At 35.8% G+C, this 27,126-nt stretch overlaps 1 protein-coding gene across 2 annotated transcripts in view; it reads left to right on the top strand.

Moving 5' to 3' along the window:
- Positions 1 to 27,126, top strand: part of LOC137251371 (uncharacterized) — a 116,054-nt gene that overhangs the window by 38,100 nt on the left and 50,828 nt on the right. For both annotated transcript variants that reach the window (XM_067785816.1, XM_067785817.1), the window contains exon 2: positions 8,531 to 8,825. In XM_067785816.1, coding sequence (XP_067641917.1) covers positions 8,688 to 8,825 — 138 coding nt within the window. In that variant the 5' untranslated portion in view covers positions 8,531 to 8,687. The remainder of the gene's footprint in view (positions 1 to 8,530; positions 8,826 to 27,126) is intronic.

The raw sequence follows: 27,126 nt of genomic DNA, 5'->3' as shown, positions 1-27,126 counted from the left end.
AAAGGTTGTATAATACATTTCATGTACTTGATTGGAAGATAGATATTTGTTTTTTGTATGATTCGAGTTTAGTTAATAGACTATCATGCTCTATGACTCTGGTAGGGTATAATAATGTATGATTTTACTACTGGATAAATTACAAGCAGTTGGTCGACTCTTCATCCACATTTGACCTGCACCCTGAGTAATGCTATCAACCCACATGCAGGATGCGGTAACTAAAACACATATAGTCTAAGCGCATTAGAGAAACTTCGGTAGTGTAACGTAGTGCACGGCATATGCCGCTTAAAGGCTCAATGAAGTTAGCGCGAGAGCTGTATAACATAGGAATTAAACTCTACAATCACTTCTGAGGATTTGATCGCAATCACGTTTTGCTTACAATCGCTAATTATGCAATCATTGACTGTATAAAAATTTCAATCAACAGTCATTTGTACTTATGTATGTGATTGCAACCACTTTTCAGCTAAAATCATCGATAAAAATTGTTATTGCAATCAATCTCAAAAAAGATTAATTTGGCTCTATGCGAAATTTATTTTCGCGAACACGGTACCAGAATAGCGATTGGCTCAACTAGAAAATATATCCTACTTCCGAATGATTGGATATGTCATAATTGAAATCATAATTGTATTTGATTGCATCTCCAAATTAAGTGCAATTAGGTTGTTTGCAAACGGAGTGGTTAAAATCAAGTTGATTGTAGATTTTGACTTTACAATCAAGAGAAATCAACCAAAAATGTTCGCAATATTCCATTGTAAATTGATTGTAGATTATAAATTTTACAATCGCAAAAAAGACACCCGAAATTGGTGATAATCAAATAAGTAAGGTAATCGTTGATTGTAAATCATGTCATTGAAAATTTTAGAGCTACGGTTAGGATTGACTCTTCGCCCAAAAGTTCAAGTCCGTAAGGACCTCGCACAGGCTAAATATGTTCATGGTGTTCCCAGAGGTTTGTTCGATTAAACTAAAAACCCACTCGTTCAAACAACTTTTTCGAAATGAAAATAATTTTTCGCCATAGCAATTCCTTACTCAAAACATAAAAACTTTTCTAAGAACAAGGAGACTGTCTGTATAAATGGATATTTTCTTCAGTATTCAAAAACAAATTGTGAGTACTAAGACCTCGTGAAGCTGGATGTATACACATACTGGTGTACGTCTAGGAACAAGGGCTCGGCCAGAAGTTGAAATTAAACCACAACAGAGGCCAATTTATCATATCTGTAACAAGCCGTACCAAGAAGTTATTGTTGCAGGTGTGTCATCGATTTAATATTAAAGCTGTATCGGTATCTGTTTGATATTGTTGCTTTGCTATTTTTCGATATTTTTGCGGAAAAACTCGATAAATTTTCGATAAAAAATTTATAGCATGCTGATAACAAATTGTTAACACTCCGATAGTATATCGATCATATCCGAATACAAAACGATACACTTTTAATTACTTATCGTTAAATTTTCCGCAAATAATAGACGAAGGTTTGATGAAAATCCGATTACTCGTCGATAAAAACTCGGCAACTCATTCATAACCTTTTTATCGATAGCAAATTCATAGTACTTCGATAACTTTTCGATAACACATAACACACATATTACAAACCGATAAACCATTTATAACAAAACGTTAACACTTCGATAACCAATTGATAAACTGCCATTCGGCTCCAGCTTCGCTTTTGACTTCTAATCTTTCCTTTTCTCTACCCTCCTTTTCTCTCCTTGTCTTACCTTAGTAACGTGCATCGTGTTTATCACTTTTTCGTTATCAGCTCCTTTTATTATTTCCATTTGTTTTATGCCGACTCCGAACAGCATCTACAAGGCAGATGAGTTTTCAATGAAAGCTTTTCATGGCGGAAGGCATGGCGATAGGTCCCATGTACACATAGGGCGTATAGGGCGTAGGGAGGTTCCACAACAACTTGCTGTCTAGAATGATATTTAGATGTCTTTTATTAGATTTATCCTACAGGGCTAACACTCTCAGCTTAGGCTTGGACCGACCATAACCACCTATTAGCAAGCAAGGCACGACAAATTAATTGTTGGTGGACATTTTCTAATTCTAAACCTGCAACGTCACACCGATAGTTTGACGTGTCTCTCGTTGAACTGCCTGATCAGTTTATTTATATCCAGCGCCCACAACATAATTATAGTACTCGATCTTGTGCCATGAAATATATACCCCCTTAGTAAGTTATCTTTCTGCGGCTCAACATGCAGCCGATCCAACTCAGAGGGGATGTACCTGCAGTATTAGTAAGAAATATGAAATGGGAAGGAGACTCCCAAAGCATTGTTTTCTGAATTGACTTTGGCGTACGCGCTTTGTATTGAGCGCTAAGCAGTTTTTCATCCATTTTCAAGTTTATGTGCACATTTTTAGCCACGCAAAGTTTTTCATGTTGGTAAGTTGTACTTGCTTGGTTTCCTCGAAAGCGGTGCTGCTATATAGCGCCCGTTACGTAACGGTAGAGTACGTTGTCAAAAATTGTTTAATGTAAAAGTAATTACGTGGAATATAAGAAGACGGTGAAGTTCACCGTAACGTAAAATAGCGGCGAAGCAATAAATATAACGGCCGTCATCGCAGCACAAACTCGTTCATCAACGTTTTTTCCAACCGTTATACTCAAAGCGGTGAACATATTGTCAAATATTTGAAATTATTTATAAAATAAACATCATTTTTGAACCTTATTTTTTCTGGGTATGTTTTTTCGCACATAAGCATTTAAAAAAATAAAGAAATTAAAAAAACAAGCGAAAATGAAAAATTGAAATTTTCGGGATCGCCTGCCGTAAGTATCCGTACTTTCCAACAAAACGGTACCGCTGAAAACGGTGAGTATGCCCGCCGCTCTTTAGCGGTCGTAATAAAGCGGTGTCACTTTTGGAGGAAACCAAGCCTTTGCTGAGATTTGAAGCTCCGATCGGCCTTCTGTAAAATTGATGCTAGGCCACTGCTACATAGCGAGATTTCAATCAAGACAAAGTTGAATGTCACCCGCTTTGGCACGATTAAATTATAAGATAATAAATAATTTGCATACCGGCGCAGTTAATTCGTTTGAAAAAAATTCCAAAAAATGTTATGCTTAATCATTTTTAAACCAAAAAGCGTTTTTTTTTTTTTTGTATTGATTCAGGCGTAACAATTCTATACATAAATAAACACATAACATATTTGAAAAAATGTTTCTCATAATTGCTAAATCATTTTGTTCAAGGTCATGTCTTAACCTAGTCTAAATATAAACCGTTAATGAAATACATATTAAATATACGAGTATGTACATACAGCAGCGAATAGAGACATAGTAGTGGCAATTTTTATCAAATTTCGTCAATTAAATTTTTTTTTTAATATATTGCTGATATTTTAAGGAAACCCTTCTATAATTTTTGTAACTAAAACTATGCCTTGCATGCTTCAAAATATTTAAAAAAAAAATTTTTTTAATTCGAAAATCACGAAAATTTCGAACTTTCTATTTCGAGTATTCTGAATTCAATTGCGTAAGCAGTCATGTAGCCCAATCAATTTTAGTTCAACAAAGGTTTTTTTTTATTTTCTTCCTTACATAGGTGAAACATTTTTTTTATATAGAAGCAAGTCTGAAAATTCTTACAGAAAAAAATTGTCAAAAATTAATGCGAATTTAAAGTGACCCATTACTTGCATTTGGTAGACTGAAATTTACTGGGCTACGTGACTGCGCACACCACTGAATTTAAAATACTCGAATTAAAAAGTTCGAAACTTTAGTAAAATTCTCTCGAGTTTTCGATTTTTTTTCGAAAATATTTAAAGCATTCTTGTCATAATTTCAGTTACAAAATTTATAAAATAGTTTCCTTAAAACTTCGGAAATGAAACTAAAGAATTTAACTGACGAAAATTGAAAAAAAATCGACTGCTAGTTTTCTGTTCGCAGCTGTATTTATATGACAATGTAGGAAGGCATACGAAGCAGTTCAGGTATTAATTATGTTTAGTGCGTTTTACTTCTTCTGTTCTTCTTCTTATTTCTATCCAACTTACTTTTCAATATTCGACAATACAAAATGCGGGTAGGCTTGGTTGAATTTGCCTTTATTGGAATGAAACTTCAAACCGCATCATTGAGTAACGATCACAACTTTTCTTGGAGCCGTGCAAGATTCCAGAAACTGTCTACACCTTTTTCAGTTTATATTCAGTAAGTTCCAATTCATGTTCTAAAAATTACAATTGATATTCGAAATGTTACAATTCATATTCAAAACTTTCATTTCATATTCAGAACTGCAACTTTCTTAATATCAATTGTAACTTTCTGAATATAAACTAAAAAGGGTGTAGGATCAGGTTTCCCCCATAAATTCAGAAAACAAAAATTCAGAAACACACTTTTTCAGAAAACATTAGTCAGAACTCTTTTTCAGAAAGCGAGCATTCAGAAGTCACAGCCCAGAAACAAAAATTCAGAAATCAAAATTCAGAATTCAAATATCAGAAGTCAAAAATCCAAAGTCAAAATTCAGAAGTCAAAATTCTGAAATAAATCAGAGAGCAAAAAACATTAATTTTGCGCAAAATTTTGACTTAAGACTTTTCGATTTTTCGAAATTTTCGATATCGAAAAAGTGGGCGTGGTTATTGTCCTATATCGTTCATTTTAAATAGCGATCTGAGGATCCCAGTAGCCTACACACCAAATTTCATCAAGATACCTCAAAATTTACTCAAGTTATCGTGTTAACGGACGGACGGAGGGACGGACATGGCTCAATCAAATTTTTTTTCGATGCTGATGATTTTGATCTATGGAAGTCTATATCTATCTCGATTCCTTTATACCTGTACAATCAACCGTTATCCAATCAAAGTTAATATACTCTGCGAGCTCTGCTCAACTGAGTATATAAACGGGCGTAGTTTCCAACAGATTACGCCCATTTTTACAAGAAATATTGTTTGTCAAAAAACAATGATTTCTACCATATTTCGTTGGAATTGCGGAATTGTTCGCATGTATAGAATTTTAGTGAAATTAACCAAAAAGGAGGCGAGACCACGTCCAATTTAATAAATTCTATTATTATCGCACATTGCGCCCTCATTTCACTTCTGTGAGAAAGTGTCGGTGTAATTTATATATGGAATTTCTTCTTCATGGAACTAGGGGATGGGGTGGTATGGCCTAAAAGGTTCATGTGGTCATATTAAATCGTTCCCGAGATGGTCGGGCATTTTATTTTTTTTTTTTATCGGAGCATAACAGAGCTATATCCGGCAAAGGACCATCAACATTGATAACACTCCCCAAAACCTTCGGAAAGTATCCTTTTCGTTACAAAAAGAATAAGATTAGAATTTTTTGTTAATATTAGAATCACAGTTGAAAATAGTTCTAGCAAGGGGAAACAGTCCAGGGACTTATAAAGAAAGAGAACGGGGAATGGTCACGTAATAGTGAGGAATCCCTTGAGGTGATTCTCGACACACATTTCCCATCGGAAGACGGTATAGAAGAGCCAGCAGACATCACTCACACTTCGATCACGGAGCGGGTAGTGCCGGGCTTGGTGACCGATACCAAGATCGAATGGGCAATGAAAACGTTTTCTAAGTTTATATCGCCGTCCTAGACGGTATATTCCCGGCAATGCTACAAGTTTCAAGTATGGCGGTCGTGGAATGGCTTAAAATAATATTCGATGGGTGCATAAGGCTGAATCATGTACCGCACTCTTGGAGAACTGCTCGTGTAGCTCTCCTACCAAAGGCGGGGAAGATCGGCCACGTGAATCCCAAAGGCTATAGACTTATAGCTTAACATCATTTCTGCTCAAAACCTTTGAGAAGCTGAGAGATGTGTATATAAAGTCCAACGTGGATGAAAAGCTGCTCTCCACGACACAGCATGCGTACACCAAAGGCAAGTCGGTAGACACCACATTGCATAGGGTGGTAATTAGAAATAGAGAAATCCCTGAAATATAAAGAGTATGGATCGGCTGCATGTTAAATTTCATGAAGATTTCATCACAATGGGGATTGTACGATGCCACGAAATCAGTGGACAGGGGCACGCCGCAGGAGGGGTGCTATCGCATCTGTTGTGGACGCTGGTCATTAACCAACTGCTCAAGCTTACGCAGATAACGTTGAAATTGTCATAAGTGGAATGGATCGGGCGCTTCGGGATATTCATACCTGGGCATCTAATGTCGGTTTGAAAGTCAATGCGGAGAAGGCGAATATGGTCTTGTTTACAAAGAGGTACAAGGTCACAAATTGGACCAGACCTAAGTTAGGAGGGGTGACCTTACAGGAGAAACCTTGCACAAAATATCTAGGATCTAGGATCATCCTAGACAGTAAGCTGTCATGGAGGCTCAACGTGGAGGAAAGGGTGAAGAAGGCCTCAACGGCACTCCATACATGTAAAAGAATGCTGGGGTGTACGTGGGGCTAATCGCCCTCTCTTTCTCATTGGGTTTTTACAGCGATTGTAAGCCCTATTCTATACTGTGGAGTTCTTGTTTGGTGGAAAGCCACACAAAAAACAACATACCTCAAAAAATCAGAGGGGGTACGCAGACTATCGATGCTTAGCATTACGGGAGCCCTGAAAACAACCGCGACGGCTGCACTGTATGCCATTCTGCACATTCCACCCGTAGACCTGTTAGCAAAGAACATAGAATTAACAATTGCAACCAGGCTCGGTGCCTCGGGGCAGCTTGAGCGCCGACCATATGGCCATAGTATAGCGTCATCAACACAAGACGAAAAGACTACCTGATTCTCTGTCTGCACTTCGAGGGAGATCTTAAGGCCACAATAGAGGTGGACGGTTGGCGCAAGGGTGCACAAATGGCGGACGAGGCGATACATGTGTACATAGATGGTTCCAAAGTAGTGGAAGGAGTAGGGTCTGCGGTATACTGTACTGATCCTAAAATAAGCAGATCCTACAGGCTTCCGGATTGTTGTAGCGCTTTCCAAGCGGAAATATTAGCCGTAATCAAAGCAGTAGAAAGCCTGGAAGAGAATAGCTTAAGCTGCAATGTGTTAACTTTTATATTGACAGTCAAACAGCAATTAAATCAATAATCTCGCATAGCACAGCATCTAAATGCACGTTGGAGTGCAAGCAGTCTCTGGAGAGAATCGGGACAGAGAGAAACATACATTTATATTGGGTCCAAGGGCATATGGGAATAGATGGGTATGAAAAAGTGGACGAACTAGCTAAAAAGTGCGAATGCATTGAAGCGTGCTCCTTAGACGTCCCAATTAGACTGGACGAGATTAAGCGAAGGCGAGAGGTGCACATGATCGACCAAGTGGGAAAGGTGTGGGTTTAAGCGCGGGCTGTAAAGTGTCGAAGATTATGTGCAGTTCTTACAACCTTAGACTAACAAAGTTGCTTATATCATTAAAAAGATAGGACTGTAGACTCATGACGGGTATTCTGACTGGACACTGCCTTCTGGCGTCACATGCCTTTAAATTAGGCTTGGTTAGTGATAGCAGACGTAGGAACTGCGGGTTGGAGGAGGGAACGATCGAACATGTTCTGTGCTCGTGCCCTGCACTTGCCAGACTAAAACTCCTGCTATTAGGAGTGATATAGCTGTCAGATCTAGAAGCAGCAAGTGGCTTAAGTCCTAGGAAGCTTCTAGTATTTGCCAAGAGGACGGAGTTATTTTATAACAGAGGTCCTAGTTTTTGATAGGGTTTTTCAGTTTGGTCGTTAAAACAAACTTCTGGTAACACTACGGACTCAATCAGTCTATGTGAGGTCCTCAAAGACCGGCTAGTTCAACATAACCTAGAATCAAAATTATTATCATTATTTTTTTTTTTATCTAGTTTAAAAGTAAAAATTCCAAAAAAAAAAAATATGTATGTATTTATATAAATAAATAAAATAAATGTAAGGCGCGATAACCTCCGAAGAGTTCTAAGGCCGAGCTTCTCTTCCAATTTCCGTCGTGCTCCTCTTGATTTTCCCTACAAATTGGCCGGACGGGACCTACATGCTTTATGTCGACCCCGAATGGCATCTGCAAGGCAGATGAGTTTTCACTGAGAGCTTTTCATGGCAGAAATACACTCGGAGCGCTTGCAAAACACTGCCGAGGGGCCCCCGCTTAGAAAAATTTTCTTCTAATTGAAAAACCTTATTTCTAATATTTTGATGTTGCTTTGCCCGGGGTGCGAACCAAAGGCATACGGTGTGGCAGGCGGAGCACGCTACCATCACACCACGGTGGTGTATTTATATGCAAGTATTTAAAATCAAATCAAGTTTGTTTAAAAGATTTAACACAAGCAAATGAAACATGTTTTTCAACTAATTTGTTAACGAGTTTTTCTTATACAAATATTTATAGCATATTTTAATTAATTAAGCTTATATGCAAAGCAATTTCAAATCAGCCTCAAACAGCCAAAACTTACTAAATATTTTATTTAATTTTTTGTTAAATTTTTCAGTATCTAATTTAGTCAACCTAAACGCTTCATCGCACACGTTCATATACAAGTGGCACCAAAACAAAAACTGACTAACTGATTGCAGTGAACAAGAAACAGCAACACAGTTTTACCAACACCCTCCCACACACAAATTTTACACACACAGTTGCTCATAATGAGGCAACAACAACAACAATTATTCGCAATCACAGCTTGCCTATGCAGTTTTGTTGTAATACTTGTATCCGCTGTGCCACTGCCTGCCAATAATCAGGAATTAGATGTGCTACAGATTCCACTGTCAGATGGCAAGGTAAGTTGAGAAAACAAATTTCAAATATGTATGTATGTTTGTGTCGCCCTTAATACTTAAGTTTATGCGGGTGTGCATATCAACATCATTTATGTATATATGTACATCTTTAGTTACATCAGCATGCTGCAGTGAATATACGTAATAGGCAGTTAGTTTAGTTAGTTTGTGACTCGACTGTGTAAATAATTAAGCAGGTATGAATACAACGAGTGAGTTACTTTTTTATAAATGTATGTATGCGTGTGTATGTATGTGTACATGTAAAAGCTTTGCTTGGGTTAACAAAATTCAGCTAAATTCATTGAAGTGCAAATGCGATTGTGTACAGTGTGAATTAAATTTATTCGTTGTTGTTGGTTGTTAATTGTTTAAAGTGATGCTAAATGTCAAGATGCGTTAAAAATATGATCGCGCAAGTGAATATATCAAATGTGCAAATGTATATATGTAATTCTTGTAGTAATATTTTCTTTTTGTAAGTATTTTATTTTTAAACGCTTTTTTATTAGATAAACGTTGAAAGGTGAAATTTATTTTTAACAAAGTAAGGATTAAGTAATAAAGACGAGGAAGTAAGGTGGTGGAAAAGTTACTGAAGACTTTTGAATATTGCATCATTATGCGATAAAGTACGCACGAGGAAAATAAATTAAAATAAATCTCGTTACACTAAAATCCCAAATGATTTCAACGTAGTGGTGGCCATATAGATTCTGAGTTCTAACGCATTGATAACAAAACTGTTCTCAGTGACGCAAATAACCATAAATAATACAGAATAAGTTCATCTAATTTCTTAAAATAATTCCCAAAACAATCTCGGAAACAGTTCCGAAAAAGTGCAAAAGATATTCCACAATAGCTCAGAATAGACCCTATTTGATACTTAAGCAAAAACTCTCCTTTCTCTACAAATAGTTTCGAAAAGATCGGCATGTTGTTCGCAACTAATTCGTAAGCTATCCCGAAATTATGCCAAAACAGTGTTAAAATTTTACTTAAATGATCACGTAATAGTCCCTATAAGATCTTTAGAACAACCAAAAAATTATATCGAAATAGTTTTGAAAGCACTTCCGAAATTATCACGAGATATTACTCAATTATATACTGATCCCGCATTACTTAAATGAAGTGCCCAGTAGGAGTCTCGAAATAGTACGAACTGATCCCGAAATAATTCCCAAGACAATCCCAACATGCTCAATAAAACACATTCAAAATTATCTTACAAACAGTCTAAAATAATCCCGAAATGATTCGTAGAGAAACATGCAATAATCCCCAGACTATTCAGAAGATGATTCCGAAATTTATTTGAAACAAATTCCAAATAGACAAAAGGTAAGGAAAACAGTTTTAAAATGATCTGCAGAATGTCCCAGAATGAACCCCAAATGGTAACGGAATTGGTAGGAAATGATCCCGAAAAAAATTCCGAAATTATCCCTTAATACTCTCGAAATGCTCAAATAGTTCCGAAACAATTTTGAAAACAATATATTGGATCGCGATAAATTACCGATATGCTTCACGAGCTTGAAGGAAGGGGCTGCTAAGGGGAGGTTTATGCCGATTAATTGGTAATTCTTGTCTAGGAAACATTTTGGTGAATACACTGAGGGAGGACAACCTGGATGGGAGCTATCGCTTAGGGTGGTCCATTGGTTGTAAGATATAGAGGTCAAGCCGATTATCTCCTCTGGTTTTCTGGTCTGGTGGAGCTCATTACACACTTATTCCATGGTCAAAGGCAGTGGAAGCAGTGCATTGCAGTGATATTGGCGATGGTTGGAATAAGCGGGGCTATTCATACAACATTGGCACTAAACTCGCACTAAACGGAATTTGTATCCTGCTGGCATAGTAGGCAAAATGTTCGCAGCCCTGGAAAGCAGTATGGCTCTGTGAGGCGCAGTACAAGCTTGTGATTTGAAAGCACTTCAGCATTCTGACCGAGTTCAACTTCAACCTTGTCACGACCGATTACTGTGCGCTGGCTTCTGCTCTTGTTGGCACATTCACCAGTCATACTCCCTCAAGGGTGGAATGAAGTGGATATGGAACGGGAGTCTGATCAACCTGTTCCTGGATAGGATGGACGGGAGGGTTGCTGGGGCGGAGTATTCTGCCATGAGTTCTGTGTTAGCGGGAAACTTAAGCGCTCAGCTCACTCACTGTGAGGTCGCAAGCTGTGAGCGATCTTACTAATTTTTTATAGAAATGATCTAAGTGCCAGGGCAAAAGGGTACGCTAGGGGCACAAGGATTTGCATGGAAATTGGCCCGGACAGGCGCTGGCGAACTGAATGTGTCTACCAGTGGGGACTGGTGACTTGCTCTCTACTTCTGGGCAAGTTGGCCTCGTTCCAGCTAAGCCCAGCTGGACACCACCTTTTGTCGCGTGTCTTTCTTACCCGTTGTAGCGACAAGGAAACTCCCCGAAGGTTTTGGGGAATGTTATGCATATTGATGGTCCTTTGCCGGATATACATAGATCTGGTACTTTCTGCTAACAAGCACCATTAAGGTACAAGCCCGACCATTTCGGGAATGATTTAGTATGACCACATTGAACCTTCTAGGCCATCTCACCCAACGACCACCTATTTCTATGAGGAACTTGGTATCGCCAGAGCGTCGGCTGCTAAAGAAACATGATTCGCCACGGGTAGATAAGATTGACAATTGGGTTGGAGAAGCTATATATTGCGCTGGCAACCGCTTGAAAGGGTCGCTCTACACAACTCCTTGAACCCCTAACCCACTGGAATCATGCAGCTGTCATCGCTGAAAACTTATTGCGTTACATTAACTCAAATTTAATTCATATGTATAGGAACATTCAGTCGCATTACAAAACCTGCACTTTCATAGCTACTATATACGTATATATTGTGCACGATGTTCATGCGCTTCTGTGATTCATACTCCTATTAAATCCTGATATAAATCTTTTCCTTTTTTGTTTGAAATTTTAAATTTGATTTAGATTTTCCACATGCATAGAAAACTAGTCTAATAAATACGCAAGCAATACTGAATCCTGCCAAACCAGCTCTACAATAACTAAACTCCACGGAAATGACATATTGAGCCACTGCCCAGTTTGTGAGATGCTGAAAATGAAAGTGATTATTATACGCACGCAAGCACATGGTGTTTTCAAGTTGTATGTATGTCATGCGGACAGTTAGACTGACTGATAAAACAGGCTAAGCGACAGCGTGGACTAAGTCAACGACTTTTAGTTAAAGCTAAAGCAAGTATGTTTTTTTGTTTTTTTTTTTTTCTGCTTAAATCTACCAAAAACCAGAAATGAAAATTTGCGACAGAGAAAACGGAAACTTAGAAAAACTAACTGCGATCAAGCAATAATGAATAAATTCAAAATGTAGACTAGAAATTCAATAACGCAACAAGAAATCTTTACGAGTTAAAACAGAGAATTGTTTAAAATACAAGCTGGCCAACAAAAAAAAAACAAAAAACGATACTAAAGGCTTAATGGGCGCCGGTCATTTGCCCAAATAGGTGAACGGCTTGCTGACCAACTAAAATTTTCCGCCACATGATATACTTACATACTTACAAAACGTGCATATTTTTGTATTTGTATCTATGTATGTCCAACTGGTGTTTCAACTGGTCGAATATTCGCATTTGTAGCAAATCACTACATTGTCACGAATATTTCTTTAGTCGAAAACAAAAATGCGATTATGACAAGTTGTGACTTGTAATTGGGTTATGTGAATATTTAACGCCGCTTTATGTGGCATTTGCAGCACATTAAAGATGCAATTATTTTTTTATAAATAATAACTTTAAATGAAGTTGCAATTTTATTTCAATAGTTAAATTACAATACGCAGCGACAGCAAGAGAATATTGGTGCTTTACGATTGATTTGTATGGATTTATTCGAGTGAATTATGAATGTAAATAAGCATGTTTTTAATTAAGGAAATGAAATTTATAGGGAAGTGAAAGAAATTTTGGTTGTATGCAGATATGTTTATCTGATCACATTTGAAATTATTCGCCCAGTGAAACTATATTAATCAAATTAACCCTACTTTCAAACAAAACAGATTATTGGCCAAAACTGATCGGATATATTAATTTTGATGTAGTCAAAAGTTTATTATTGATAAAGTGGCATGTTTCTAGTATTGAATAACTGTAAAATTATTTTCGCTTAAAAGATTATCTCTGATGAATGAATATTAATCTGATTAATCTATTTCTGAATAATTAAAGAACTACTTCCCTTTAAAAGATTGTTTTCGAAAATGAACTGGATTAACCTTATTTCGAACTAGTCAAACTAGTCGACTGTTATTGAGAATATGACTTTAATTGTATTAATCTTATTTGAAATTATTTAAGAATTAGATATATCCGGTGAAAATATTATCATAAAAATTGATCAGGTAACATAAGGTTTAATGTAGTTTCGATTCAAAAGATTTTGCACAAATGCAAACGTTTTCTTCAGTCTGAATATTTTCCTCCTCCTCGGTCACTTTCGTTCCATTTACCTTCTTATTTCATCTCACTGTTGTACCTTTTCTCTTCTCTTTCTCCCCACTTCCACATGACCTCATTTTCGTCTTCTCTCTTTCTACATATCTTCCTTCTACTTTTCATTATATTCCTCTATTTTATTTTTTCTCACATACTCTCTGTGTTCCCCTTTTCTCCAAACCTCGTATTCCTCTTCTTCTTCCAATTATTGTTTTTTTCTTACTCTTAACCTTGGTATTACTCTTTATATTGGCGTTCGTCTTTTCCTATTTCTCTCCTCATTTTCTTCTTCTCTGCTCCCAATCCAACCTTCATCGCCTCGCTACTCTTAACTCACTCATCCTAAGCCTTTTCTTCCGTCTTAATTTTTTCTTCCACTCTCCTTCTACACGGTAATCTTTATCTTTTAACCATTTTCTCTCCTTTCCATTTTTCCACATGTCTTTTTCTTCTCCTCCCTTTCTTTAACCTACATTTTCTCTCATTTGTATTCTTCTTTATTTTCCCTATTTTCTTATTATTCCCTTACTCTTCTCCTTGTTTTTGTTGTTGTTGTAGCGATAAGGTTAATTCCCGAAGGCTTTGGGAAGCGTTATCGATGTGATGGTCCTTTGCCGGATACAGTTCCGGTACGCTCAGGTAACACAGCACCATTAAGGTGCTAGCCCGACCATCTCGGGAACGATTTATATGGTCACATTAAACATTCAGGCCATCCCTCTCTCCCCACCCCCAAGTTCCATGAGGAGCTTGGGGTCGCCAGAGCCTCGTCTGTTAGTGAAACAGGATTCGCCACGTATAGGTGAGGTTGAAAATTGGGTTTGGATAAGCCATATATTGCGCTGGAAACCTGAAAAAGGTTGCGCTACACAACCCCTTGAATCTCATATTTTAGTCGCCTCTTACGACAGGCATGCCTACCGCGGGTATATTCTAACCACCGAACCCGCTGGGGTTCGGTGGCTTAATTCGCTCCGCGTTAGCGTTTTAATAGATTTGGCTTGATTATCAGTTCTTTTGCTTTTTTCTTTCATTGCGTCCTCTTCTGAATATAACGTTTTTAATCCAACTTTTTTCTGTTTTGATATTTCTTAAAATTTTCTCTTCTTCTTTTTCTTATCCATTTGAAATGCTCAAAACTACCAGAGTGGGCAGATCATAACCGCAGTAAAATCACTTGACTAATAGGAGAAAAGGCGGTCCATCTTGAATATGTCAAACTTTTTAAATTATCCCATCTTTCCTTTTGTAAAAATTGTAAGTCGCCATTGGCTTGATTTCTGATAAATATGAGGATTGGATTGAATAGGCTGAAGTAAGTTGTGTATCACGACCCTTTGTTTCCTGATCTGCTGTTTAGCTCATCTTTTCCGCCTACAAAAATGGAATAGAGTGTCTGTTTTTCTGTTTGGGTCCTTATATTTTCGAACTTTCTGTGGTTCTTAGTCCCGTAACATGGATATCTATGGCAGCATGCATATTTAGCATTTAATTCATAAAATAACCGAATCGCTAAGGGTTTCACAAACCAATTATCTACGAGACATGGCAACTAACATAACAAAATATTAACTACAACCGCCCAACAAAATAACTCAATTAGAAAACCAAAAATTAACAACAAGTGTTAACAACAAAAAGACCATACACCACAAAAAACATATCCACAAACAAACATCTGTAATATAATAGCTACCGAAAGTCGTCGTCACCTTCAATAGTCTACACTCAGCACACTTCAAACTCAACACAAAAGACTTAGGCAACGAACTCGCTTCAAAGTACATGTACTTTAGCGTAGTGAATAGCAATTGACGTAGCTGCGTCAACTTGTTAAGCATTTTGTTGGCATAACTAGGGCTTGTTGCTATATTTCTATAGTGCTTTTTTATTTGTGTATAGTTGTTGTTGAGTTGGCTTGACGTTGCAGTGCTTTATTGTGTTACCAATCGTTTGTATGCTGGTTTGTAATTTGCTAAAGCGCACAGGCTTTTAGTTTTTAATAACTTCTGTATAGCAATGTGTGTATGTATGTGTGTTAATGGATGCAGAGAGTAGTTTAGTTTAATAATTCATTTTTTAAGATGAAAAAAGTTGTTAAAGCATTTTTATTAAATTATTCGAAGCTATTGTGTGGTGTTGCGGTGGACTGTCATTATGGCAAAACAATGCATTGGAATTGATCAAAAATTATGCAAAAATCAACACATTTCGCATACGCATACATTTATAGGGCTCCCATTTAATTATAGTGCTAACGCATAAGCTTACTTACACTATAAGTTTAGTATATAGTGCGCTATAGCAGCCTTCTACGAGCAATGTGCCCTCTAAGTATTTCGTGCATTTAATTAAGTCGAAAATTTTTGCCAAAAAAATTACTCATAACGTCGAAACAAATTAAAAAACAAAAAACCAAAAGCTGAATACAATCGTGTAAATATTCAAACATTTGGATTTTTCTACAAAAAACCACATATTTCCGGAAAGTACTCTACGGACTATTCTGTGGAACTTATTTTAAGACAGTATTGATCTAAATTCGACTTTGTCACCGAGATTTTTGAGAGAATATATTAGAAAGCATTTTCTCTCGTTTAAAATCTAGTTGAAAGTCTGAAAGCGTATTAATATTCTGGGAGGTACTTGCTTGCTCAAATTTAGAAGCTAATTTCATGGCATCAGACTCGTAAATTGATAATATTGGAGACATGCTATAGCCAGCTGGATTTGTTAATGACATTAAGAGCATTTACTTTTCTTCATATACCAATTCTAGCTAGAGCCGCATTTTTACACCGAAAATACTCAACAATATCTCTGGTAATTATGTCATTAAAGCTTCTGCTGTGCACGTTATAAGGAATACCACTATTATTTACATGCCTGCCTCTAGTCCAATCACCGGTGCAGGCCGTCATAACTTTTTTGGTATGAGCTGTAGATCCACCTAGAGGACATCTGCTTTTTGAATTTCTATAATATATCCACGTAGCGCTTGATATTGCACCATCTGCGGTGCTATTTCATTTTTGCCATGCTTTTTTCACGTACAAATTTCCATTGGCTACACCTATACCTATTTCAAACGTTAGTTATTCCCGCATTTTCTTCTTTTTAGTCCCTACAAACCAGCTCCTTAGCCGTCTCACTTTCAGCGGTATTACTTTGACACGATACCCAGTTAATGGGTGTGTTTCAAATGTCATTTAAAGCAACTAAAATTTGTTCCTATGCAGCTTATAATTTGAGCATCGGAACATATTGCGACCGCTGGTAGTAGATTAGAGGTTTTACTATGCTCATGTTAGTTATCTTTTCAGTATCTAGTTACCCTGGTACGCGTTGCGCTCTGTGTCGATGTTCTAAGTATAATCATATCTATCGAACGCATATTGGAGAAGCTTCACTGGGCGAGATTATAATTTTTCCGAAGAACTTTCCACCAAATTATAGAGTGCCATATTAATCCAATCAGTTTGTTTTCTCTTTTACCCAACACACCACATAGAAGATTAAACACAATTTTAAGTAGCCTGATTCGACGATAGTTGGCATGGCTTTGTTTCCTTTTTCTGCCCCATCATTTCTCTAATATCCTACCTTCCCTCAATCATTTACGCTTTTTCTCATATGCTTTCTCTCATATTTCTCTCCCTCAAGCTTTCCTCCTTCTCTTCCTTCCTCTTTTCGAGAAGGAGAAGGAGACTCCGCGAAAGTTTTGGGGGGTTTAACCGATGTTGTTGGTCAATTACGGTACAAAGCACTATTAAGTTATTAGTCCGACCACCTCGACCATTTGATTTGTTTTGTTCCCGTTAAATCATCAACGTTTTCCCACTTGCTCCTTCCGTGAGAAGCGAGATTCTTTACGAGTATGTGAGGTTGACAATTGGGTTCGAGAAGCTGTAGATTGCGCTGACAACCACTTGAAGAGGTTGCACCACACACACTCTTAAAACTTTTTCTCCTTGTTTGGCTTTTTTATGGCACTTAATTGTCCTTTTCCTATTTCTATTTCTATTTCTCCTACTCTTCCTCTTTCTATTCCTTTTTCTTAGTATTCTCAGTTTCCCTCCCTTTTCATATTCTCCATTTTTCTTACTCCTTCTCCTCCCCACTTTCCCCCTTTCTTCCACCCTCTTCTTCTTTTTTGCCGATTCCTCTTTCTCTTCTTCTTGTTCTGAGTTTTGAACCTCTCCTTTTCGTTTTCTGAAATCATTTATGTTTTCGTGTACTATCTTCTTCTCTTTTTTATTTTCCTAACCGTCCTCTATTTTCTTTTGAACCTACCTTTTAATTTCGCTTCTATTCAAATTCCATTCCCCTTCCTCCTTTTCTGTAAATTTTTTGTTTTTCCTCTTTCGCAACCTCTTATTATCTGCTAAATATAATTTTTTTTTTCCCTCTAAATATTGGCACATGCTTTTTTTCGCCATCCTATTTTTGTATTGTTTAAAGTCTTAATGGCGGCTAAACTTTAGATGTCCCACTGTGTATTCGCAAATTTACATTTCTCATGGAATAAAAGAACTTGGTTGAAAACAACAAAAACAATTTTGCAACTTTTGCATACAAAATGCTTTGTGCTATTCAATTAAAATTCAAATAACCTCTTTAGTATGAACATTAATTTCTGCGCCGCATGCTTAATCTGTTAATGAATACCGAAATAGCTACATTCTTTATTATACGTTTATTGTATTTATTGCATATTTGTTGTATTTGTGGCATACTTGAGAACAAAAAAAATTAAAAGAGCTTAGCAAATAAACCTGTTAGACCGTATTAAAAATAATTAAGCTTGCCATTATTTTTTTATACTCAGCTGAGCAGAGCTCACAGAGTATATTAAATTTGTTCGCAGAACGGTAATCCGTAACGGCATAAACTAATCGAGATAGATATAGGCTCCTATATATCTAAATGATCTGGGCGAAAAAAGAAATTCATTAGCCATGTCCTTCCGTCTGTCCGTCTGTAAACACGATAACTTGAGTACATTTTGAGTTATCTTAATAAAAATTGGTGTGTAGGTTCCTGGGCACTTATCTCAGACCGCTATTTAAAATGAACGAAATCGGACCATAACCACGCCCACTTTTTCGATATCGAAAATTTCGAAAAATCGAAAAAGTGCGATAATTCATTACCAAAGACGGATAAAGCGATGAAACTTGGTAGGTGAGTTGAACTTATAACGCAGAATAAAAAATTACTAAAATTTTTGACAATGGGCGCGGCTCCGCCCACTTTTAAAAGATGGCAATTTCAAAGTTTTGCAAGCTGTAATTTGGCAGTCGTTGAAGATATCATGATGAAATTTGGCAGGAACATTACTCCATTACTGTGTGCTAAGTAAAAATTAGCAAAATCGGATTACGAACACGCCCACTATTAAAAAAAATTTTTTTTAAAGTAAAATTTTAACAAAAAATGTAATATCTTTACAGTATATAAGTGAATTATGTCAACACTCAACTCCAGTAATGATATGGTGCAACAGAATACAAAAATAAGATAAAATTTCAAAACGGGCGTGGCTACGCCCTTTTTCATTTAATTTGTCTAGAATACTTTTAATACCATAAGTCGAACAAAAATTTACCAATCCTTGTGAAATTTGGTAGGGGCATAGATTCTATGACGATAACTGTTTTCTGTGAAAATGGGCTAAATCGGTTGAAGCCACGCCAGTTTTTTACACAGTCGACCGTCCGGCCTTCCGCTCGGCCGTTAACACGATAACTTGAGCAAAAATCGATATATCTTTACTAAGCTCAGTTCACGTACTTATCTGAACTCACTTTATCTTGGTATAAAAAACGGCCGAAATCCGATTGTGACCACGCCCACTTTTTCGATATCGAAAATTACGAAAAATTAAAAAAATGCCATAATTCTATATCAAATATGAAAAAAGAGATGAAACATGGTAATTGGATTGGTTTATTGACGCAAAACATAACTTCAGAAAAGACTTTGTAAAATGGGTGGGTATTAAGTAAAAGAAAATGAAAAAGTTCTGCAGGGCGAAATCAAACGCCCTTGGAATCTTGGCAGGAATAGTGTTCGTTGTATTGCATATATAAATAAATTAGCGGTACCCGAGAGATGATGTTCTGGGTCACCCTGGTCCACATTTTGGTCGATATCTCAAAAACGGCTTTACATATACAACTAAGGGCCACTCCCTTTTAAAGCCCTCATTAATACCTTTAATTTGATACCCATATCGTACAAACACATTCTAGAGTCACCCCTGGTCCACCAGTATGGCGATATCCCGTAATGGCGTCCACCTATATAACTATGACCCACTCCCTTTTAAAATACTCTTTAATACCTTCCATTTGATACACATGTCATACAAATATATTCGCGGGGTTAGTTTCATTTTCCTACATGGTGATTTTCCCTTATTTTGTCTCCAAAGCTCTCAGCTGAGTATGTATTGTTCGGTTACACCCGAACTTAGCCTTCCTTACTTGTTTTTTTTTTTACTTTTCACACGAAATTGTGTCTCGCAATTTCATAATCTATGTCAATTTGCTTTTTCTTTTCAATTTAAAAGAAAAGCCAAATTAAATCAGAATTGTAAGTCAATCAAACGATAAATACAAAAAATAATAAAAGCTTGAAAAAAATCATATTCACACACATTTGAAATAAATAGTTGAAAGTCCACTACAATTAGCTGCCGTTTGTATTCTATGCATTATTTGTTGCAATTTTTTTTCTAAGCTGTATACTGATAGCGAAAATGTTTCACAGGTAAATATTAACTAACATCTGTACAGCAAAAAAAGTAAATTGTTTCTAAAGAAATCTCAATAGTGATTAAATGCAGCATAATTAAATAAAATTATAGCAAATTACTAACATTTGGAATTTGTACAAAAACGTAACACATAAAAAATTGTTAATATGTACATGTGTGTATATACATAAAGGAATAGCAAAATATGATCACAGGTAAAATATTTGAGTACATTTGAGTGCGTATATGAATCCTTTCCAAAGGAAAGCTAAGGGGGTTAGATCTTCATATTAGCTTTAGAAAAAAAAAACTGTTATTTGATTTCGATGGAAAGCCACGTCGTTAACCTTTTCATATGAAATATACGTACATATCGTCACCCGCTTGCCAGAAGCATGAATGTGCCATAATGAAAATGTTGGGAAATCGAGTTTCAAAGTTTATTGCTCCCTCAAAATTAGAGGTATTAGTTTCTAGTGTAAAAATGTACTTATATATTATACTCACACTATGCTCTTTCAACTGAGATAATTGTTAAACTCGCATTCCTTCTATTCTCCGAGATTGAGCATATTCATTTCTCTGGCGCAACAAAAATTGAAAAAGCTGATCTAATTTTTTGTTAACACATCTATACAAAAAAATTTAAAGTAGCCGAATCAGATAAATCAGCTCACGCTTTCTATGCATTTTGATGCGCTGAATCCGAATATACTATAAGAATTGGCCCAGCTGGTTGTGGTATGACCTTAACTTCAAAAGACATAAACAATTCACAGCAGATTGATTACTAAACAACTTTACAGCCAAGACCTGCTAGGCCAATTCCATTCATTGGGATTCGTATGTAGGTAAATGAAAAAAGTTACACATTCATTTCAATTTCATATACACTAATGTGTTTTTATTTAAGATATTATTACAAACTTAGAATTAATTAATCTTCTGAAATTTTGGGTTCGGGTAAACCGTTTCCCTCAAGATTTTTATAAAAAGGATGATATTCTTTTGGTATAACCAGTTTTTCACACAATTTATTCAAGTATTTTAGTTTTGATTCGAGAAGAGGCAACAGCTTCGAATAAACCGGTTTGTCTTCAATTAAACAATTATCTTTTTTTTGGGTATTCAGCTATTAAAAATTTTTCATCGGTATAATTTTTTATGAAGAATATCTTATGCAGCTCACCTTTTGTGTATTTCAACTAGCATATATATCGCATGGGTAGTTTTATAGCTCCCTGAGTAAAATAATTATAAATAAAAAAAAGCGCCATACAATTGTGTGTGAACATTGAAAAATTTTGATGCGTTACGTGTTGGTGCCCAACGTTCAGGCACGTATACCCGAACATTCGAACATACGAATGTGTGCTGTTCTTACTTATTTTCAAAAATTGTTGAGGCATATCAACGAATGTGCCATATAAACAGGAATGTGCCACATTAATTTTTCTGGCTCAGCTTTGTGTGATTGAATTTTACATTCGTGAAAATGGTATTGCCAATTATTGGGGTTTCCATGTACTAGAGAATCTAAAGGGTAATCCAAAGGGACCTCTAACACAATATCGGAAAAACTGCACTGCTTCTGGCTAGCGGGCAACGATATATAAATATTTATACAGATTAGAGTGTCCGTTATTAACCAAGCTACTATTTTCTTACAAGACTTCCTCATTTATAGTTCAACTACTAGCAAACCACGCAGACATTGTTCTACCCTAACTTTGTTCTATCTGCATAACTTTGAGGAAGTTGTTTACCTCTTCCTCTCCCCACCCCTCTCTCCCCCTTTTCTTTAATTTTTTCATTTGCTCCTCCCTCTACCTTTCTCTTTATCTGCGTTTTTCCCCCTTTTCGTCAGTTGCCTTACTTCTCTACGCTTCATCTAGCCCTTCCTATCTATTTTCGTCTAGTTCTATAGATTTCTCAGCCTCCTTCTCCTTCCCTCTTTTCTTCTCTCTCAAGCTCTTTTAATCCTCTTCTCCATCCCTTATTCCCATCTCAAGTCCAAGTCCCAGTCACACTTCCAGTCCCATTTCCTGGCCCGTTTCCCGAAAAAAGTTTCTTAAATAATAATCTAGCAAAAGTTCTACTTATATACGAAATTTCAGGCAAACCGAACTGTGAATAGAATTTTTTAGAATAGATTGGTCCCTGCTACACTTCCTGGAAAGAAACTTTACAGGAACACTTTCAAGTTGCTGTGAATCTATCCTGCAAATACAATTCGCTGTGTCATTTCGAAGTCTATAAGCTGCATACAAACATACGTAAATGCTTCTGTATATACATAGATAATACCAAAAAAACATTAAGTACTCCGCAAAAATGTTTTGTTTTCCATATAAAATTGTATCTGTGTGATTTTGATTGTTGGAAAGAAATTTGTTTAAATACCAATCTATTAAAAAGAAATTTAAAACTCTAAAACCCGCTTTTTTATGTTTCTTTCTTTCGAGTTTTTAATCATTTTGATATTTCAAAAACGTTTTTTTTTTTGATGTTAACAAGTTTTCAAAAAAAGATTTACATATATTCGTCTAGGTGGAAGAACTTTTTTCCCTTTTCTGCAAGGCTAAAACTGTGGAAAAGCAAATCAAAACATTTTTTTTAAATTTTTTCAAGATTTTTAAATTTTTCGGGTCTTTAAAACAAACAATAAACAATTGGCGTAATCTTTCAAACTTTTTTCTTTTCGGTAATTAAATAACTACTGAATTTCTGCTTGTTTTTTCTCAAATTTCTGAACTTTTCGGAATTTGAAAGCGTTTTTTTTTGTTTTTTTTTGTTTTTTTGTGATTTTTTAAATTTTTTAGGTTTTGGAAAGAATTGAAAAAATTTGCTTCATTTCGTAGAAACTTTTTCTCCTTCCAGTACAATTCAAGGGGTACTCAGAATATTTTTTTCATGTTTTTATACCCAGCTGTACTTGTACACAGGGTATTATAACATTGATTGGATAACGGTTGCTTGTACAGGTATAAAGGAATCGAGGTAGATATAGATTTCCATATATCAAAATCATCAATATCGAAAAAAAATTTGATTGAGCCATGTCCGTCCGTGCGCCCGTCTGTCCGTCCGTCCGCCTGTAGGTTAACATATTTCTTTGAGCAAATATTGAGATATCTTCACCAAATTTGTTACACGAGCTTATCTAGACCCAGAATAGATTGGTAATGAAAATGAGCGAAATTGGACGATAACCACACCCACTTTTTATATATATAAAATTTTGGAAAACACAAAAAACCTGATTATTTAGTAAATAATACACCTAGAATGTTGATATATGACGTGTGGACTGATATTGAGGTTCTTGATAAAAATTTAAAAAAAAATTTAATGGGCGTGGCACCGCCCACTTTTACTAAAATCGATTTTGTAAATATTATTAATCATAAATAAACAATCGTTAAGCCTATCGTAACACAATTCAACGGAGAGGTTGCCTTTACTATAAGGAATGCTTTGAAGAAAAATTAACGAAATCGGTTAAGGACCACGCTCATTTTTATATAAAAGATTTTTAAAAGGGTCGTGGACGAATAAAATAAGCTATATCTTTGCAAAAAAGAGCTTTATATCAATGGTATTTCATTTCCCAAGTGGATATATAACAATTAATAGGAAAAACTTTAAATTTGAAAAAATGGGCGTGGCACCGCCCATTTATGACTAAGCAATTTTCTATGTTTCGGGAGCCATAACTCGAAGAAAAATTAGTTCAGAAAAGAAGCATATGTATATGTATTATTGCACAGCCTAGTAACACTATTAAGCACCCAAAACAAAAAACAACAGCATTTCAAGTGTACAGCTGGGTATGTAATGTTCGGTTTCACCCAAACTTAGACTTCCTTACTTGTTTGTTTTAATTTTTAAATTTTGAAAAAGTATAAACGTTACGCATAATTTTCCAATACTTTTTCCTTCTTATCTGGAAACAGAGCAACTCAGGGCAACTTTTAAATTTTTTTTAACTTTGAAACTGTTCCAAATTTTGAAAAACATAAAAAAATTCAGCGTATTTCTGCAGAACTTTCTTTCTTATTTAACGGAGTTAAAGAACTATTGGACCGCTGCTCGGAGGAGCTTTTTTTAATTTTTACAATTTTTCAAATTTTTAAGAGCAACTAAAATTCTTGGAGATTTTTAAAAATCGAAGCATGTGAAGCATTGAAGTTGTTTCTCATTTTAAGTAGCAGGAGAACTATCAAAAATTTATTAAACCGTTTTCATTTGAAAATATTGTGAGAATTCCGAAGGGATGTACATATATAGAAACTTTGAAATAACTTTGCGGAACCTTTGTCTCCTTTTCAAGAACAACTTTTTTCTATTTTTTCTATGGAATTTTCAAAGTATTTGTTTGCCTTTACAGAAACGCTGGTATTATTTAAAACTCCTTTATTTTAGTTTCGAATATTTTACAAAAAATATTTATTAGTTTTTAGGGGCTTTTCTACCTTTTCTGAACTCCACAAAATTTTTCAGACTACTTTTGCAAAATTCTGGAACTTTTGTTTTTGCTCTAAAAAACCTTTTACATTCTTTTTTGCAATTATAAAATAATTGTACTTTTTTGAAAAACTAGCTAGTCGGGAAAATTTGTTTTTTTTTAATTTATTTAATAATTTGGGAAAAATTTAAACAACGTGACATCAGGACGGACAAGGGGACAGCTGTTTCGATTATACCTTGTAAATCTCTTCAAAGCCTTTTCTCCCGGGAGTGGGAGTCGAACCCGCACTTCTACGATAGTTGAAATGGTTACAAACGCATTTAGCTACGTCATGCCTTAGTTGTTGTAAAGTTCTTCCCAATTGCCTTCGTTTTGCATATTTTAATCTTTTACACATTGCATACTTCGTATGCAATTATGTGTTAAAGCTATGCTTGGTACGGCAGTTTTTCAAAGAAACTTTGGTTTTGTTGCTGCTTTTGTTCTATTTTTGTTTTGCAAGATTTAGTATGCCAACTTCACAGCCTTAAGCCTGAAATCTTGTAACCTTACCGGTTGCTGTAATTTAGTTTTAGATATAAAGGTGCTTAATGGGACACTTCTTCTTTTTCAATGTTGTCTTCGTCCCCGACTTAGTCTACATCTTCATCTACGTCTTCATCTTCGTCTTGATCTTCTCTTCATCATTATCACCGTCATATTGATTATCGTCATCAACATCCTTATCATAACTATCCAAGCAACGAGTAGCACTAATTCCGAACTAGCGCAGAATTATTTCATTATAAGCTAGTTCTAGATCTAATTCTGGCCATTTTTCTGTGATTTTCCACTTTGTATGCTCTTTGAACTTTTTGTCAACATGTTCAGTTGTATGTGGTTTTGAAATAGTCACTGCCTTTGATAATATAAATAAAATACATATCGTACTTAAGCGCTGTTGGTACAGTCTTGGCTATAAACTGTCCCGCGGTGCATCCGAATAACACCAGCTCGGCCATACCCGCTAAATCTGTAAACTTTAAAATTTGTTTGACTGCGTTGTTAAAATTCAATGTCGAAATAATTAACTAAATTCTTGCCGATAAACTAGCTATTAGTTCTTCTAATATTCGAACTTCAATATTTAAAGACACATCAAATGTGTTCTTAAAACAATAATGAACTTTTTAAATTGTGCTCGCATAATTTAAGTTAATTCTTACAATCGTTATGGGTAATGATTGCTAACTTAACAGATCTTAATATTCTATTGCATCAAGAAATAGTTTGGTTATACGAGAGATGTATAAATTGCTGAAGTAGATAAGTATCTGATTAGCGCACACTTATCTTATATATATATTTCTTCTGTAGGTGTGTTTGTCACTGAACTCCCCCTAAACGATTGGAGCGAAGTGGACCAGGAACCCATTTATTCCAAAAATCGTTTTATTGGCAAGATTTGCTTGAAATTCTTTGACAAAGTAATAAAAAAATTATTATTCCGGGAAGTGGACCAGGAGCCGACCTGAAAGGGAAGTAAGTGGGAGTAGAAGCGAGAAAAATTGAGAAAATAAAAGGAGAGAAAATACGAGGGAGAGACAGGGATCAAATATGGAGAGAAGGAGGCATAGGTGAGAATTTAAAGTTTTTTGCAGAATCTACAATGTTACAAATCTCCTCGTTTACTGGTAGAGTAATACGATTGAAGGGAAGAATATGACAGGGCAGGAGAACGGGTCAATTATCTATCTATATCTTAGTTATAAAATTAAACCATTTTGAAAATTGCTTTAGTTTCATATAGTTTCGTAAAGGTTTATACAAACAAAGATATTGATATAGGTAGGCCAGGTGAAGCAGTAGGGTATAGAGATTACATATGTGAAGAAATTGAGGTGAGGGAATGGGAGTGGGGGAGAGAGTTCTAGTGGGAGTGGGACTAGGACTGGAAGTGGGAATGGGTATGCGAAGTTTAGCGGAAGTAGGAGACTGTGTGGCAGAAATAGTGGGATTAGGAGTGGAGGTGGGATTGGGGTGTGGGAGTGAGAGGCAGACAAATGGAATAATGGATGGACAAGAGTAATAAGAACAAGTAAGGAAGGCTAAGTTCGGGTGTAACCGAACATTACATACTCAGCTGAGAGCATTGGATACAAATTGTCTTTTTCATGCATATATACAAATGGAGCAACTTACAACTAAAAGGTGGAGCAACTTGCCTTTGCTATCTTTCTTCAGTTATCAATGTGTTTTGTTTTAGTATTTTTTTTTTTTTTTTTAATATTTAAAGAGTATTTTAAAACGGAGTATACCTTAGCACTATAGGTGTACAGCGATTTGTCGCTTGCCTTATCGATTGTAGTATTCACTAACTTAGTTTTAACGACTCGAAATAAATGACATTTAAATTTCGTTTTAATAGTAGAAAGGTGGCAGCACAGCTTAAGGAAACCTACAAAATGCAAAAAGTATAAAAGGAATCCCAAAAATAAGTAAATTCCGTATACTGTTTTTAAAAGTCATTATTGTGAAATTTTTACATATTTTAACAAA

This window comes from Eurosta solidaginis, chromosome 4 (assembly GCF_040869045.1).
Source record: "Eurosta solidaginis isolate ZX-2024a chromosome 4, ASM4086904v1, whole genome shotgun sequence".
NCBI classification, from domain to species: Eukaryota; Metazoa; Arthropoda; class Insecta; order Diptera; family Tephritidae; genus Eurosta; species Eurosta solidaginis.
This window is presented reverse-complemented; position numbering and strand designations above follow the sequence as displayed.